Genomic DNA, 15,388 nt, shown 5'->3' with positions numbered 1-15,388 from the left:
GTGCAATGCTAACTATTCATTCCAGCCACACAGGTAGTTAAAAGGAGGCAGAACTTTACTGTATTCTAAAGAACAGCTATATTCTCTGGGTGCAATCTGTTTCCATTATTCGTTTCTGAGACACATTTCTTTCATGACAGCATGATATGCAGAATGAGAGACCACGTGATTCCAAAACAAAAACAAATATGGTATTCACAAACATGTTAACTGACCTTATCTGCAGTTCCGGTACCTGTAAAATGATTTGAGAATGTATTAAGAACAACCAATCCTGTAAAATGATTTGAGAATGTATTAAGGACAACCAATCACCACCTATGTCCCGGCAATCATCTCCTGTATTTTATTACATTCTTGAGTTTTCAACAAGAAAGGCTAATTTCCAGAAGTTGAAAATTAGCTTTGGCATTTCACATTTCTGACCCTTTTAAAAAATGCTGAATACTCTGTGGTCTTATATGGTCAGTTGCTCTAAAAGATTGACTTGTATTTTTAAAAAAACCAGAATCCCTTTATCTGGCTGCATCAGAGGCTGCATACACACTATACATTTAAAGCAACAACTCCAGATCCTGGGAACTGTAATTTACCCCCTCACAGAGCTACAGTTCCCAGCACCCTTACCAAACTACAGTTCCCAGGATTCCTTGGTGGGGCGCTTTAAATGTATGGTATGTACATAGCCTGAGGATAAAGTGAGACACCAAAGGCCCCTGAAACCAGTTGTTCTTAGGCTGCTGCCAACCCAACTGCCTCCATCAGCAGCCATCTCAGAGGTGAGCTGGTGAGACCTTCCTCTCATCCCAGAATGTTCTCTGTTTTGGCCGTTATGTAACTTTTTTACATAATGCTATAAAAGAGACAGCACTTGAATTTCTTCCCCCTGCTCTCCCATGCGTTGCCTTTTACAGAAACACAATATCCAAATGTGATAAATGCATGATTAAATTTTATTTCACAGAATTTAAAAATGATATCTCTGGCAAAGAAAATTTTCTGCTGATAAATTTGAAGTGAAAGTTTAGACTATAAGCTCCTTGTGACAAGGAATTCCTCTTTTATTTTTTTGCTATGTCACTTTGTAAAGTGGCATGTGATTTGATGCTGTGGGGTGTAATATCGCTGCTGCTGCTGCTGGTGCTGCTGCTGTTACTACTACTACAGCTACAAATACATATTTGTAAAAAAAAAAAGGCCCGATAATATTTGTATGATATTGGATTCAGACTTCATCGATAAGGATCTTGGAGCAATTAACTGCAATCTGAACTTGTATTTGCTCCAGCGAATTCCCACAATGGGGATTACATCACAGTACAATACATAGTGGGAACTGCAATACAAGACTACAATGCAATTTTGTATGGTGACGCATGCATGCAATGGGTTTCTCCCATTATCTAATATAGCATTTTGAAATAAATACATCAATTGTTCCTGGGGCCAGTTTATATATTACTTTTTCCTTTACCCACCTCCCCCAAATCTGAAGATTAGTGCACATATTTCTCCACCCCCATTTTCCTAATCATGGATCCAGGCACCAGGAAGAGAGAATGTATCAGCTACCAAATCCACCCCCAACCTGGTGCTGCCCAGACTCTTTGGACTACAACTCCCATCAGCCCCAGCCAGCACAGCTATGATGGGTATGGTTGAGCAAAGTTAAAGTCCAAAACATCTGGAGAACTCCAGGTTGTTGATGACTTTGCCCAAAGTGGCAAAAACATATATTTTAAAATCCATTGTAAAACACCCATTTTCCTGTTTTCTTTGCCTCATCTAGATAAAAAGAAATGTTTAAAGTGGTCCTTGATTACAGAGAGCTGGAGAGTACACTTACCTAAAAGGAAGCAACAGTTTGCTAGGGAAAGAATCACCGATATTTTTATCTTCATGCTTAATGAAGACAGTCCTTTTCTCTCAAGATTCAGCTAGCAGTTTGCTCAGCCCAAGAACTTATTGACAGCAATCATGGGCACACTTATAGTGCTTGATATCTATAGAAGCAATCACATTCCTTTACCTAAATCAAAACATGGTTTATCTCAATGCTCTCTAACAATGAACATTCTTACGTTATTTCACCTGTGGCAGACGTAAGGCAGCAAGAAGACTACTGCTTTTCAAAGACAATAGCTTTATATAATGGGATTTTGAACATTCCCCCCTCCCCACACAGACACTTGAAACCTCTGGTGTCTTGTCAACAGTCATGGTTTATCAGTTTTGAGATAACCTGTGTTAATGCCACAAAAGATTACTATGTTGATAAATAACAACTGGAACTTATAATAAAGAATTTGCAGTAATTCTCATTGCAACAATGAGAAACGAAAGGACCACTTTGTGTAGTGAGGGTACATATGCCTCTTTCCAGCACACAATAAGGTATTCATCCCAAGTGTAGGCTGTACACAAATTGGACCTTTTTGTGATTCTTCTCCCACCCCCCAAACCCTCACCCCCTGCAGGAGTGTCACAGGGGGTGTCACAACTATGATGTGGGATGGAAGGTGAGAGGTGGGGGTAACCAAATTTTGGCTTCACACAGAGCACCTCTGAAATTTGAGACCCCAAGGTCTGTCACTGGTGTAGAAAAGGCAGGGAGGTTGCATGAATCACACCTATGTAAGTATGGACCTAAGAATACTTAGTCAGGTAAGTTGGTCCCAATTCACTGAATGGTAAGATAGTGCACTTGATTGATTAGTTGCTTATGGATGGTACTGGAAGGCAAGAAATTATGCGAGGAGAGCTGCCTTGGAATATTAACCTTCAGAGTTGCCAACATTCTCTCTTGGAAAGTGGTACCCCCTCTTGTCTCGTTACCCACTCAATAAAGCTGGAAGTGATTTACTATGGGTTTTTTCTCCCTCTTGCACTTTTGCAGTACAGAATTTGTGACAAAAAGTTCAAATTTCAAAGAAGGATGTTTCCCCCCCTTTTTTTTGTTTAAATAAACAGCTACAAGGGAATTTGTAGGGCTGCATTGTTAACCTCTTAACAGAACTGTTTCATATCATGAAATCATGAAAATTCTCTAGGTCAATTAAAATAACAAAAAAGAAAAAGTGGGAAAGGGGAAATGTTTCACCATCAGGCAGAAGTGGCAGAAGGAGGAGCATAACAACAGGAACACGAGGCCCCTAGAGAGGCCTTTTTAATCCTAATGGATCTGTTAGTAGAGTGCATGTGACTTATCAAAGAGCAGCCCCAAGTCCTTCCCTTTGGACTTTGATTTTTTTCCAGTGAAGGGTTATTTCACCCAAATGTATCAGGGATGGGAGATTACTGCTGGCAGATAGTGTGTTTGGAAATTGGATGAAGGCCAAAGCCTTTATTGTTGTTTGATCCTTCCTGCCAATCAGAGTGGGATTCACAGAGGATGCATCCATTCTGAAATTCCTCCCTTTTTTTATTTGTGACCTCATGGTGAGAGCATGGTGAAATGGTAGGTACAATTCTATGAGTTCTTTGCCCTCCGCTTCCAAGAGTTAAGTGGCTGTATTATTTTACGTGAGTGAGTAGCAATTCTTTGTTGCTCTGGGCTGAAGGAGTCTCAACTTGCTCTAGCTACTGTTGCCATTAATTGTTTGTTCAGCTGTAACTTGTATTTTGGGAATTGATGGTACTCTAGTGCTGCTCTGAACAGGATAATATTGATATTGTTAGATATATATTGTTAAGTTAAATGAGACTTTAAAATCATTTTGAAGGAGTCTTTGAACAGTGCCCAATGTGTCTCTTGGTTGACTCTCATTCTAATAGACATATCATGCCGTTCCCATTCTAATAGACATTTTGAAGGGGTAATCTTGTAAGTATGTATTTGATTCTGATTTCAAGTCAACGGATAATGCTAATGGAAGAAAGGTGCTGCTGTTTTGCTATATTTTATAATTTATTTTTTTTAAAGTTAGAACCAAGAATTTTTGAACAAATCCTGTAAATGGTGAATGCGTAAAAATGACAACTTCGTGGAATGATTCATTCTCAGGGTAGTGTTGATAACAAAACAAAGGCAGAGAATTTAGTTGCTTTGAGTTTATTCCATTAGCAGATCAGGAAAAACTTTTCTTTAAACTAGAAAATAAAGATATTTGCAGAGTATCTTTCTTCAGTTTAAAAGTAATTCTTGCTGCTTTCCACTAAGTCTTCTTTCATTCGCCCTGGGAAAATAAAATAAAATGTTAGCATTGTTATATCAGAGAGGTCAGGCCAGACATAAACCCATCCTATCCTCCAGTTCCAAGTTAAGAGATTTCAGATACATAGTAGTTTGGAAAACAGGGATTGAGCCTTCAGCTCACTTATTTCCTCTTCCTTTCACCCTCCTTTTCTTCTCTCACACTCTGAGGGCTCCTTCACACTTCTTTTTTGGTCTGAGATTTCCTCAGTTTGTCCCGTGACTTCTAGACATGGGACTGAGCAGGGTGATATTTGTTCCAATTCAATGTTAAACCACAGGTTTCCCCAGAGAAAACAGCAGGACCAAATTAACAACCCCTGCTCAGACCTGTGCTTAGAAGCCATGGGACAAACAGAGGAAATCAAAGACCAAAATAAGTGTATATGTGTCCTGGATTTTCAGCTGCAGTTAGCTGCTTTATAATGAACAATAATATTAGTTTGAAGGGTTTGTGGGACCGTGCAATGTCTAGGCTTGCTCCTCCCCTGAAAAAAGAAAAAAGGGGGAAAGCATGCTTCATGACCACCGTCCTCATCGTCTGGGTATTTAACCACCGTAAGGCAAGATTCTATATGCAATTGCCTTCCAAGGTTCATGTGTTATGTTGGCACAAAAACTGGAGAAACTGGAGGATCTGCAAATGTGTAAGTGTTTTGTAAGTGGCAACACCTGTCTGAGCTTTTGACATAGTGCAAAGAGCGGTGTTTTCGTTTCAGTCCTAAGGATTCAGATAACAACTCAAAGCCAAATGACTTGAAGGCATGTAAGGCTGAATAATGGTTGAATACCTTTTTTTTTTTAAGGATTAGAAAGTGCCAAATTCCTTGAGGCTTCTTATTCATAATAAGTGAATATGTATTTTGTCGTGTTTTGAGACCCTCTTTGGAGGGGAAGTTTTTATTTCTTGAATGCCTAGGAGATTACATTTGGAAGGGGTACTGAGGAGCATTATCCCACATCAGGAAATTATGTTAGCAAGTGGATTCACCTTTTGCCCCTGTTCCTCACAGGGCCCTGCATGCTTTATCGTTAGTTTGCCGCCACTTTTCCTGAAAAAGAAAGTGATAATTTTTTTGGCATGGAGACTACACAGTCCAGTTAGTAATATTGACAAGAGATGTTTGCAGTGTATTGTTCCCAGATGTACCAAGGACTTATCTTCCAACCGTTTCCCTTTTGATCCTTCTCTAGGAAATGTCTAAAAATTTAAGAGGAAAAATAGCCCCATTTACTCAAATACTGTTTCCCCCCCTTTCCCAAGGGCCTTTACACTACATGCTTATTTTCCCTAGAGCATCCTTAGATGCACCAAGGACCTCCCCCTTAAGTAAATCCCAGTGATTTAGCTTGCATTAATCTAAGTCTTCCTTTTTTCTCCAGGAAAAACAGCATATTCATGTACTAAATTCATAGCTAGGCATTTTGAAATGTATAAATTGTATGCTTTCTTTCCAACAACAGCTTTATTACTTTCTTGTTGTTGTTTTTATTATTGTTGTTTATTAGATTTTATTTTTTTACCAAGTAGCTCAAAGTGACTTACATTAAAATATTTTCATACACTGGTTAACAGAAATATACCCACCTTTTGGCATCACAAAACGCACACTTGTTTGGATATGTCACACCATCACTGCCACAGACTTCTGCTAATTCATATGTGCATATAGCAGGCTTGCCCTTAGGTGGGACTGGGAAGTCACTGCACTCGTCCTGTGAAACCAAATACAGAATGTTTCCTCAAACATCCCTTATTAACATGAAAAGGTTCATGATGTGCAACACAAGATTTGTGAATTCTACATTTTAATATAAACCCCTGATTTTCCGTGAGGAAGCAAGTAGATTCCACGAAGAGGCAAAAAGGCTTGTCTTTTCAAAGCCAAGACAGAGCATTCTAAAGACATCCATCCCTTCACAACAAAACGTTTCCATATCATAAACCTGATACACTGAATTGCATTGGCCAAAGATGATGATTTACAAAGAAGGTGATGGCCAGCAGCATATGTGGAAATGGATAGGAAATTATTTTGCTAAAATGGGAATGGATTAAGGAGATACTTACTTACTTTATCTCCAGGGCCACACTTGCAAAATCATGCACATCTGTGTGATCTCTCCAGACTCTCACTACTATTTTCCTTTTGGAAAAGGTTGTATTTCCATTAAATTCTCCTGTACTAATTCAGCCTCTTGCATAAAGTGTTTAGTAAGAAAAGCATAAGCTGCCACAGAGAATTATAAAGCCAGTTGATTTACCTTTTCCTTACACGGACCCTTGTGGCTTATTGTGATAGTGTTTCCACTTTGTCTGAAAAAGATGAGATAAATTTGTGGAACTTCAACATGAAATACATGATCTGGTCAGTTGTGTTGACAGTGGATGTTTTTATTGCATCCTTCTCAGATGCATCCAGGGGTTAACTCCCTCCTCCTTCTGAGAGTTCTAATGTAAAATTGAATTTCTTACATGTTTTGTACATATTTTGTACGTATTTCATACATATTTCGTACATAGTTTGAACTAGAAAAATGATTCCACTAACCCGCAGGCCACTTTTTGTTACAGAAGGACCTTTATTTGATCTACTCACCTTCTTGCATGGCAAAATGCACACAAGTTGCCATATGTCTGACCGTCACTGCCACAAACAGGTTTCCATTCCAATGTACATTTAGGAGCCTGGCCCTTAGGTGGCTCTGGGAATTTACTGCACACATCCTGTGAAAGAATGCATACTGTTGGAGGTGGCCTTTGCTCATGTTCCCAGTATAAAATCTGTCTAAATACCTGTATGGCACTTGAGTAATTAATAATAGCACAATTAAGAGTATTTAAAACCTTTGGGCGGCATTCAGCACTGCACTATTATGAACGTTCTGTCTGTGCAAGTCTGCCAAATGGAATCACCCCCCTTGTCCCCCCCCACATGCTATTCTTGGGGTTCTCCCAAACATCTGTGCAGCCAGTTTAAGGGGGCGCAAGCTCACAAGGTTCATTAAGTGAATCCTGCCCAATGATCTGTAAATCCAGAATTCACCTTTACCTTACATTCTCCTTCATGCTTTATGTCAAGAGGAACTTCACTGTCCCTAAAACAAACAAACAAACAAACAAACAAACAAATAAACAAATGCTTAGAGCCACCAGCCCATAACAAAAACCCTCGTAATGTTCATGCATGGAAGTGGCTTGCAGCACTGTATGCCCAGCACACAATGAGAGATCTGCCATTAGAGCTCCATTGAGTGAAACATTTAGTGGCCTCATTGCTGCCCAGAAAACCCACTTGTTTGAATAGGTAACTCCACAGATAGGATGGTAAGTATCTCATGTGCTCAGAATATTTGTGCATGGAATGAGCCTGTGGCATTATGCCTATAATACATGCTCCACATTGGAGAACTGTCATTTCAGCACCTGTCAAAAAGTTGGGAAAGTCACTGACCTCTTTGCTGCACAGAAGAAACATAAGTTTGCATAAGTGATGCCATTGGTACCACAGACGGGACGGTATTCTTTGGTACACCCAATTGGTTTGCCCTTCTCTTGTTGGGGGAACTGACTGCAGACATCCGGCTAAGGAAATAGTAGCAAAGCACTTAGTGATTGAACGCAATCTTTACAAATAACACATCTTTATTCCTCAGCCAAAGGCCATTGTCAATCACCCAGTAGTACAATAACAAAGCAGCCTGCCATTCAAAATACTATTAACAAACCCAAATATTAATTCAGTATACTAATATCAATGATACATGTAAAGAAAGAAAATTGTACATGCACTACTGATATTAGTATATTGCTTTGAAGGAAGAACAACATACCCACTGACTGCTATTATGGAAAGTGCCAGATACTGAGGGTTTTGAGCTCTAAGGCCAACTCTAAGGCTTCCGGGTTTGCCACAGTTTGACTCTGGGTGCGCGTTTCTTGGGCTCCACGAGATGCACACTTACCGAAGGGGTGAAAATGGGGGTTGTAAGGCTTCATAACCCCTCAGAAGCTTCAGGAGGGCTTCCAGAACCTAGAAGAATTTGCTGTGGCATGGAAAAGGTATCCCAAAAGCGGACCAAGAGGTTTGGGAAGGAGACCACGGGCATGGGTAACAGCGTTCCTTCCCCCCAGTGAGAAAGCCTGATATTTGGGTTGACCTGGTGGCAGAACTTCCACAGAACATCGACGTCTTTAGATATCTGGTTAGTGTGGCTAAACTTTGAAAACCGGTATTAATGACTTTTTATATTAATTAAATTAACGCAAGCTCTGCAGCTGTGTAAAAACTAACTGGAAGAACTTTGTTTAGTCAAACAGTCAGTTGCTGACCCAAGTGAAAGAGGGGGTCAATCCAGAGGTATATAGAAAACAGTGCCAGAAGAAAGCCAAGGTCAGGAAAAGAATTTTATTTAAAGGAGGTTGGAAGTGTCAGCATAGATTAAAACAATACCGGATAAGAAATAAAAGAAATTGGAGAATGGAATATTCCCTCCCCCCCCCCCAATAACAGAAGCTTACCGTATGGCACTTGAATAGGTGATAATAGCACAATTGAGAGTATTTAAAACCTTTGGGCGGCATTCAACGCTGCACTATTATGAACGTTCTGTCTGTGCAAGTCTGCCAAATGGAATCATCCCCCCTTGCCCCCCCACATGCTATTCTTGGGGTTCTCCCAAACATCTGTGCAGCCAATTTAAGGGGGCGCAAGAGGAGGGGGGAGGGAATACTGTTGCACAAGCTGACAAGGTTCATTAAGTGAATCCTGCCCAATGATCTGTAAATCCAGAATTCACCTTTACCTTACATTCTCCTTCATGCTTTATGTCAAGAGGAACTTCACTGTCCCTAAAACAAACAAACAAACAAACGCTTAGAGTCACCAGCCCATAACAAAAACCCTCGTAACTTTCATGCATGGAAGGGGCTTGCAGCACTGTATGCCCAGCACACAATGAGAGATCTGCCATTAGAGCTCCATCGATTGAAAAATTTACTGGCCTCATTGCTGCCCAGAAAACCCACTTGTTTGGATAGGTAACTCCACAGATAGGATGGTGTCAGGGAACTGACATCGGAGCCAGAGGCGGAGGGAAGGCTCCCAAGTGATGCTGGAGAGGGACTCAGCAGGGAGAGAGGCAGCTCGTTAGCTGGGGAAGGAAATCAGCGCAACACCAGGGATAAAGTGGGGCAGATGGGGGAATCGGCGAGAGGGCTCCAGGACTCCTCACTGGACACCAGCGGGGAGAGCACAGGTCCTCCGCTACCCACACCCTCCCTGCGCAGAAGACTTCCGCGCAGGGAGAGTAGGAGGAGACTTGGCGTCAAACAGCTTTTATGCTGGAAAAGGTTTAAGAAACGCCCACTGACGGATTCTGCTAGCGACTGAGGCTGCCACAAAGTGAAGGGCTGTCCAGACAGAAAAGGTTTAACAAGGCAACATAGCCAGGAGTGGCGGCAACTTACGCACGAGCAACCCCTATATTCATTACAGATGGTAAGTATCTCATGTGCTCAGAATATTTGTGCATGGAATGAGCCTGTGGCATTATGCCTACAATACATGCTCCACATTGGAGAACTGTCATTTCAGCACCTGACAAAAAGTTGGGAAAGTCACTGACCTCTTTGCTGCACAGAAGAGACATAAGTTTGCATAAGTGACGCCATTGGTACCACAGACGGGACGGTATTCTTTGGTACACAAAGTTGGTTTGCCCTTCTCTTGTTGGGGGAACTTACTGCAGACATCCGGCTAAGGAAATAGTAGCAAAGCACTTAGTGATTGAACGCAATCTTTACAAATAACACATCTTTATTCCTCAGCCAAAGGCCATTGTCAATCACCCAGTAATACATTAACAAAGCAGCCTGCCATTCAAAATACTATTAACAAACCCAAATATTAATTCAGTATACTAATATCAATGATACATGTAAAGAAAGAAAATTGTACATGCACTACTGATATTAGTATATTGCTTCGATGGAAGAACAACGTATCCACTGACTGCTGTTATGGAAAGTGCCAGATACTTTCCTCATCCTTTTCTTGATCTCATATTTAGTTGGTTGGAACTCAAAAAACCCTTGGATATTTTTTTAAAAGTGCTACTATTTAAATGAAGCTCATGATAGCATTCCATAAGAAAGAGCAAACAGAAAATATTCTGAAAATATCCATTCATTGCCAGAAGTTTGTACTGTGGTGCTTTATACAAGTTATATCAATACAAGAGGACATGCCTATTTCATCTGTTTTTTGAAGCAAAGCAGCACATGGAATTAAGTCATCAAATCCTGGAATCATAGATCTGAAAGGGAGCTCTAAGGTAGTCCAAGCTGCTGTTGATGCAAGAAATCTACTGGGAAAGCGTCCCTGGTTGGTAGCAACAGAAAACCTATACTGTACTTCTAGTACAGGAGTACAGAAGACCTGAAGAACGCCCAATCTTTTACAGGGGTGGGGTGCGCCCACATGCAACTCCAGTTGTCCCCTTCATCCAAATCAGATTTATCCACCCACAGTTACCTCCAATTGAACTGGAGTAAGCCTCAACTTCTTTTCCTTTCTCCATCCCAAAACAGCCTGCTGACACCTGCTCAGGATTTCAGCAGACTCGCTGGGACTCAGTGGAGGAAATGAGATAGTGTTGTTGTGTGTCGGCATGTAGGCTAGAAGGGCTGTCTTAGACTGTCTTGGCATCAGTGGCGTAGCGTGGGTTGTCAGCACCCGGGGCAAGGCAAGTAATTTGCACCCCCTAACCCGTGGATTTGCGCCCCCTAACCCCCAGATCTTGCGCCCGGTGCGGCCGGCCCCCCCTGCACCCCCACGCTACGCCACTGCTTGGCATCAAAAATAAGGGTAGCTATCTTGGCTCATAAGAACACCGCCAAAGCCCATGTTAAGGCAGCACCAAAATGCCACAAAAATGTGCAAGCTTTCAAGTTGTCCAGAACTTTTCGCCAGGCTGGATGGTAAACAGAGCCAGGTAAGGGGCGTGGGAGGGGGGGGAAAGTTGGCTTCTGGAGAGCTATGCAATCTGCATCTGGTTACAGTCCCAAGATGGCAAGGAAGCAGCCCACCCCAACCCCAAGCTTCCAAGAACCTTTCCCAAGGTTTTGTCATTTGAAAGCTGGCTGTGTTTCAGGTCCCTTTAACAAACACTTCTTGGTGCAGAAATGGCCATTTTCTAGGCTGTGTGCATCCTGCCTACTTCTGAATTTGCAAGATGTGACGGAAACCGGAACAACAATCTGCTACTTTTCCTTATCACAAACAAATATCTGGAACTAACAGTACAGACTATGATGAAGCTCGGTCCTTGCCAAAGTAATTTACGTAACCATCAAAGGAATTAAACACAATACGTAGTCCTCTTTCAGTTATTCAGTCACTTAACTTGGAACATTTAATTTGTTGCTGCAGAATGCAGCGAGTTTCCCAAGCCCATTAGATTCTGCACAGTTCAGCAGGGTCCTGTCTTTGGAATCAAAGGTGTGACGTATGGAATATCTCTTTCTCAAACATATGGCTGAAACGATGCACAGACATGGAACACAATGCAGATGCAGCCATGATTTGGAAGCTGCAAAAGGGAGGAACACCAGGAACAGGAGAGAAAGGGGCTCAAGGCACCCAATGGCTGCAATGCAGAGCAGAGGGGAGCATTTGCCTAAAATTGCTGGCCATGCGGGAACAGATAAAATGTGATGGCAGGGTGGGATTATTTTTTTTAGGCACATGACTGAGATAATATGGGATTCCAGTTCTCCACAGATTGCAGTTTTGCACACAGGTTGGAGAAATATACAGTCCTGTGTTCTTTATTGCAACAGTATCACTGCTGTTAAAACGTAACCTATTAGTAGTGATTACCTTTCCTTCACATTCTCCATCATGTTTTATATGAACGTGAACTCCCGCTGCCCTAAAAATAAATTGGCACTGTTATATAAAAATAAAATTAAAAAAATGAATCAAATGACATGTTTCATCAAAGAAATGGTAGAAACAGCTGTGTGAAGATTTACTCACTGGTCTGCACAGAGTGCGCATCTGTTAGGGTAAGTCACACCATTAGTGCCACAGACAGGTTTATAATCATATGTGCAGAAAATCTGGCCACCTTTCTCTGGTTTGGGAAACTCGATGCATTCATCCTGCCGAAGACATAATAAGTATTATTTCACATTGATAAATATGTTTATTATATTTCAGTATGTCTATTCCTCTAATGTGAAACCTTCCTGCAAACCAGCACAGCCTGTTGTTGTACACATCTTCATCTTCCCCTTAAAATATTGTGCAACCTCTCCTTTTCGAGCATGGAAAGATGGTTCATTGCTGTCAAAAGAGTGAGCATAAAAGAGCAAGCCAATGGTGAGAGTGCAAATGAGCAAGGCCCCTGGAGTGTTTCAGAAGCGGTCTAAAGTTGCAGACCCCAATTTAATTAGGGTAAATCTACTGAGCCAGGAAAGGGATGTGGGTGGCGCTGTGGGTTAAACCACAGAGCCTAGGACTTGCCGATCAGAAGGTCGGCAGTTCAAATCCCCGCGACAGGGTGAGCTCCTGTTGCTCAGTCCCTGCTCCTGCAAACCTAGCAGTTCGAAAGCACGTCAAAGTGCAAGTAGATAAATAGGTACCGCTCCGGCGGGAAGGTAAACGGCGTTTCTGTGTGCTGCTCTGGTTTGCCAGACGTGGCTTAGTCATGCTGGCCACATGACCCAGAAGCTGTACGCCGACTCCCTTGGCCAATAAAGCAAGATGAGCGCCGCAACCCCAGAGTCGTCCGTCACTGGACCTAACTGTCGGGGGTCCCTTTACCTTTACAAAGAGGTTCAAGAAACAGTCACAGAATGGTAAGCAGGTGTCTAGCAGTAACCTCTTGTGCTCCCTAAGGAAAAGAAAGCAGTGGAGCACAAAATGCCCAGGTGAGCTGTCTTCCAGGACATTGTGGGCAGCAGAAGTATTACTGCCAGTAACTCAGACCAAATCATTGGCCTAAGCATTAACAGGGGGTTGGGGGGGGGAGGTGCGGGAATGAATCTAGCTTCCCTGTTCCTTTCTTTTGCTTTTCCAAAATAATCTTTAATTATTGGTGTCATCACCAACAGTCTGATTAGGACTAGAATATGCAAAGCAGCCCATTGTTAGATGGGATCAGGATCTGTGTGCATATGAAAGAACAGAAGAGGAAGGGTCAGTAGTCTCCAAGGGCTTCCTAAATGAGCTTTAAGCAAATATGAACCTTAATTTAAAAAATGGTTGGCACTAACCTTCTGTCCATGATCACCAGAAATCCCTAGAATGGAAATACAGTTCATGTAACATATTTCTATATAAAATGGAGTTATAGGCATTAACTCAAAAAACTAGATTCATAGATCCATAGACCCAAAGGTACATTTGCTGCAGTACATAAGGGATGTGTGGAATTCATTTTTGTTCTCTCTCTCTCTCTGCTTATTTTATAGCCCCTGCTGTCAATATTTCAATAATTGATTAACTTTGGTAGATCAAACATGTTATATAAGGGAATCTTGTGCACTTCATTCAGTGATTGACAATGGGGAAGTGCAAGCTGAGCTTGTGCTCATTGCTGCTTGCTACTAGTCCCATCATGTATGGTGGGAAATGATACACAGAATGTAAGTTCAAACTGCAGAGAGGCTGTGTAGAACCCATCCTTGTCCCATTTTCCTACCATTCATCTGGGGTTACCCCTACAGCTTCCCTATAGTTTGGAAATAACAAATTGACTCATTTCCCACTAGACATCATGCGATTTGTAGTCCCCCAAAGGAGAACTGGAATAAGCCACTTGTTATCGCCTTTCTCAATGAGAGGCTTTTCCTTCTTCTTGAGGAATCTAGCAAGGAAGACAGCCCTGTATGTGAAGGGCTGCCATAGCCTTGTGTTAGAAACAGTCTTTTCGTCAAAGTGCTGTCTGGTTCAGGACTGAACTGATGATAAATAAGGGAGAGTAAAGGCCTTTGTGTTGCCCATCAATGCTTAGCAGCTGGGGAGGAAACTGAGCAGGCACACCTATCACCTGGTCACAGCCTTCCCTGAAATGATACAATGCATTGTCTTCCCACTGAAATAGGCACATTAAGTTCTTATTGCTAAATGTGCATCTATACATATAAACCAGCAAATGCAAATCAACATCCTATTCCTGCCCGTTTTCTGAAGGATGATGAATTTCATTCCCTCTTGGGGATGGGGGGAGGCAGGTGAATGATAGAAATTGATGGGCTCAGAGAAGGTGGAAGGGAAGTGAGCTTTTTCAGATGGAATCTGCAAAATGTCTAAATAGCTTTTCTCGAACGCCAGCCCACATGTCACAGTACCTGAGCTCAGAGGAACTCATTTAATTGCCCCTCTCCTCCCACAGATTGTTCAAAGTGTCAGGAGCGCCCAGCCATTAACAGCAGGAGGAGACCTTTCTGCAAATCACAATTGTAGCTGCAGGTGCTCCCGGCTTCTCTAGGGCTATGTCCCCAAACCTGCTACTTGTGCTCAGAGTTCTAAAAGCCTTGAGGGTCTGGCAGGTCACCTCTTGGTCTAAAGCTACACAGAAATGTATCTAATGGAATCCATGGGCCTGAGCTAATAAAAAGAGGCCAGAAGGTACCGCAACCATCAGGGAATAGAATTAAAGGCTACTCACCTGAGAAGAAGAAGCAAAATGCAAGGAAGCTGAAGAGGGTGAAGGCGTGTGTCGTCTTCATAGTGGTATGTACACTGTCGGTTAGTACTAAACCCAGACAATGAACACATGAAACTCTGCAAAGTTCTGGCATATATATATTCTTCTGGGCACATCCTTCATCATGATAAGAGTATGATTTCCAAAGACCACATTTCATGTGACGTATTAAGAATGGATGAGGGAAAATCCCTCCCAGTGAGAACGGAAATGCTAATTACATTTTTTGAATAACATTTAGTCTTTTTTTTTAAAAAAAAAACCACAACCTTTTTCACATCAATCACCCTGGCAACTGGATAATCACTTCTGACTCTCATCACTTTGATAGGTTTCTGACAATGATCATTTTTTTTTATCATGGTTTAATAATAGCAATCTGTAATGCTTCTATTCTCGGGATCTGGGCACTCACAGATTTTCTCACATCAGGGCTGAGATCTGGCTGCAAAGGTTTATAGAAATCCACTATATTTT

General features: G+C 41.8%; 1 protein-coding gene across 1 annotated transcript; it reads right to left on the bottom strand.

Moving 5' to 3' along the window:
- Positions 1-4,039: 4,039 nt before the first annotated feature.
- Positions 4,040-15,071, bottom strand: LOC310699212 (ovomucoid-like; the record flags this gene model as incomplete). Its single annotated transcript, XM_083486858.1, has 11 exons — positions 4,040-4,175; positions 5,184-5,244; positions 5,781-5,908; positions 6,458-6,509; positions 6,793-6,920; positions 7,246-7,291; positions 7,648-7,778; positions 12,076-12,127; positions 12,235-12,359; positions 13,476-13,501; positions 14,873-15,071. The coding sequence occupies 11 exons, from the start codon at positions 15,069-15,071 to the stop codon at positions 4,167-4,169; spliced, it is 957 nt and encodes a 318-aa protein (XP_083342984.1). The 3' UTR covers positions 4,040-4,166.
- Between the last annotated feature and the right edge of the window lie 317 nt (positions 15,072-15,388).

The sequence above is a fragment of the Podarcis liolepis genome (assembly GCF_965112155.1).
Source record: "Podarcis liolepis genome assembly, chromosome: 2".
In the NCBI taxonomy this organism is placed as follows: Eukaryota; Metazoa; Chordata; class Lepidosauria; order Squamata; family Lacertidae; genus Podarcis; species Podarcis liolepis.
This window is presented reverse-complemented; position numbering and strand designations above follow the sequence as displayed.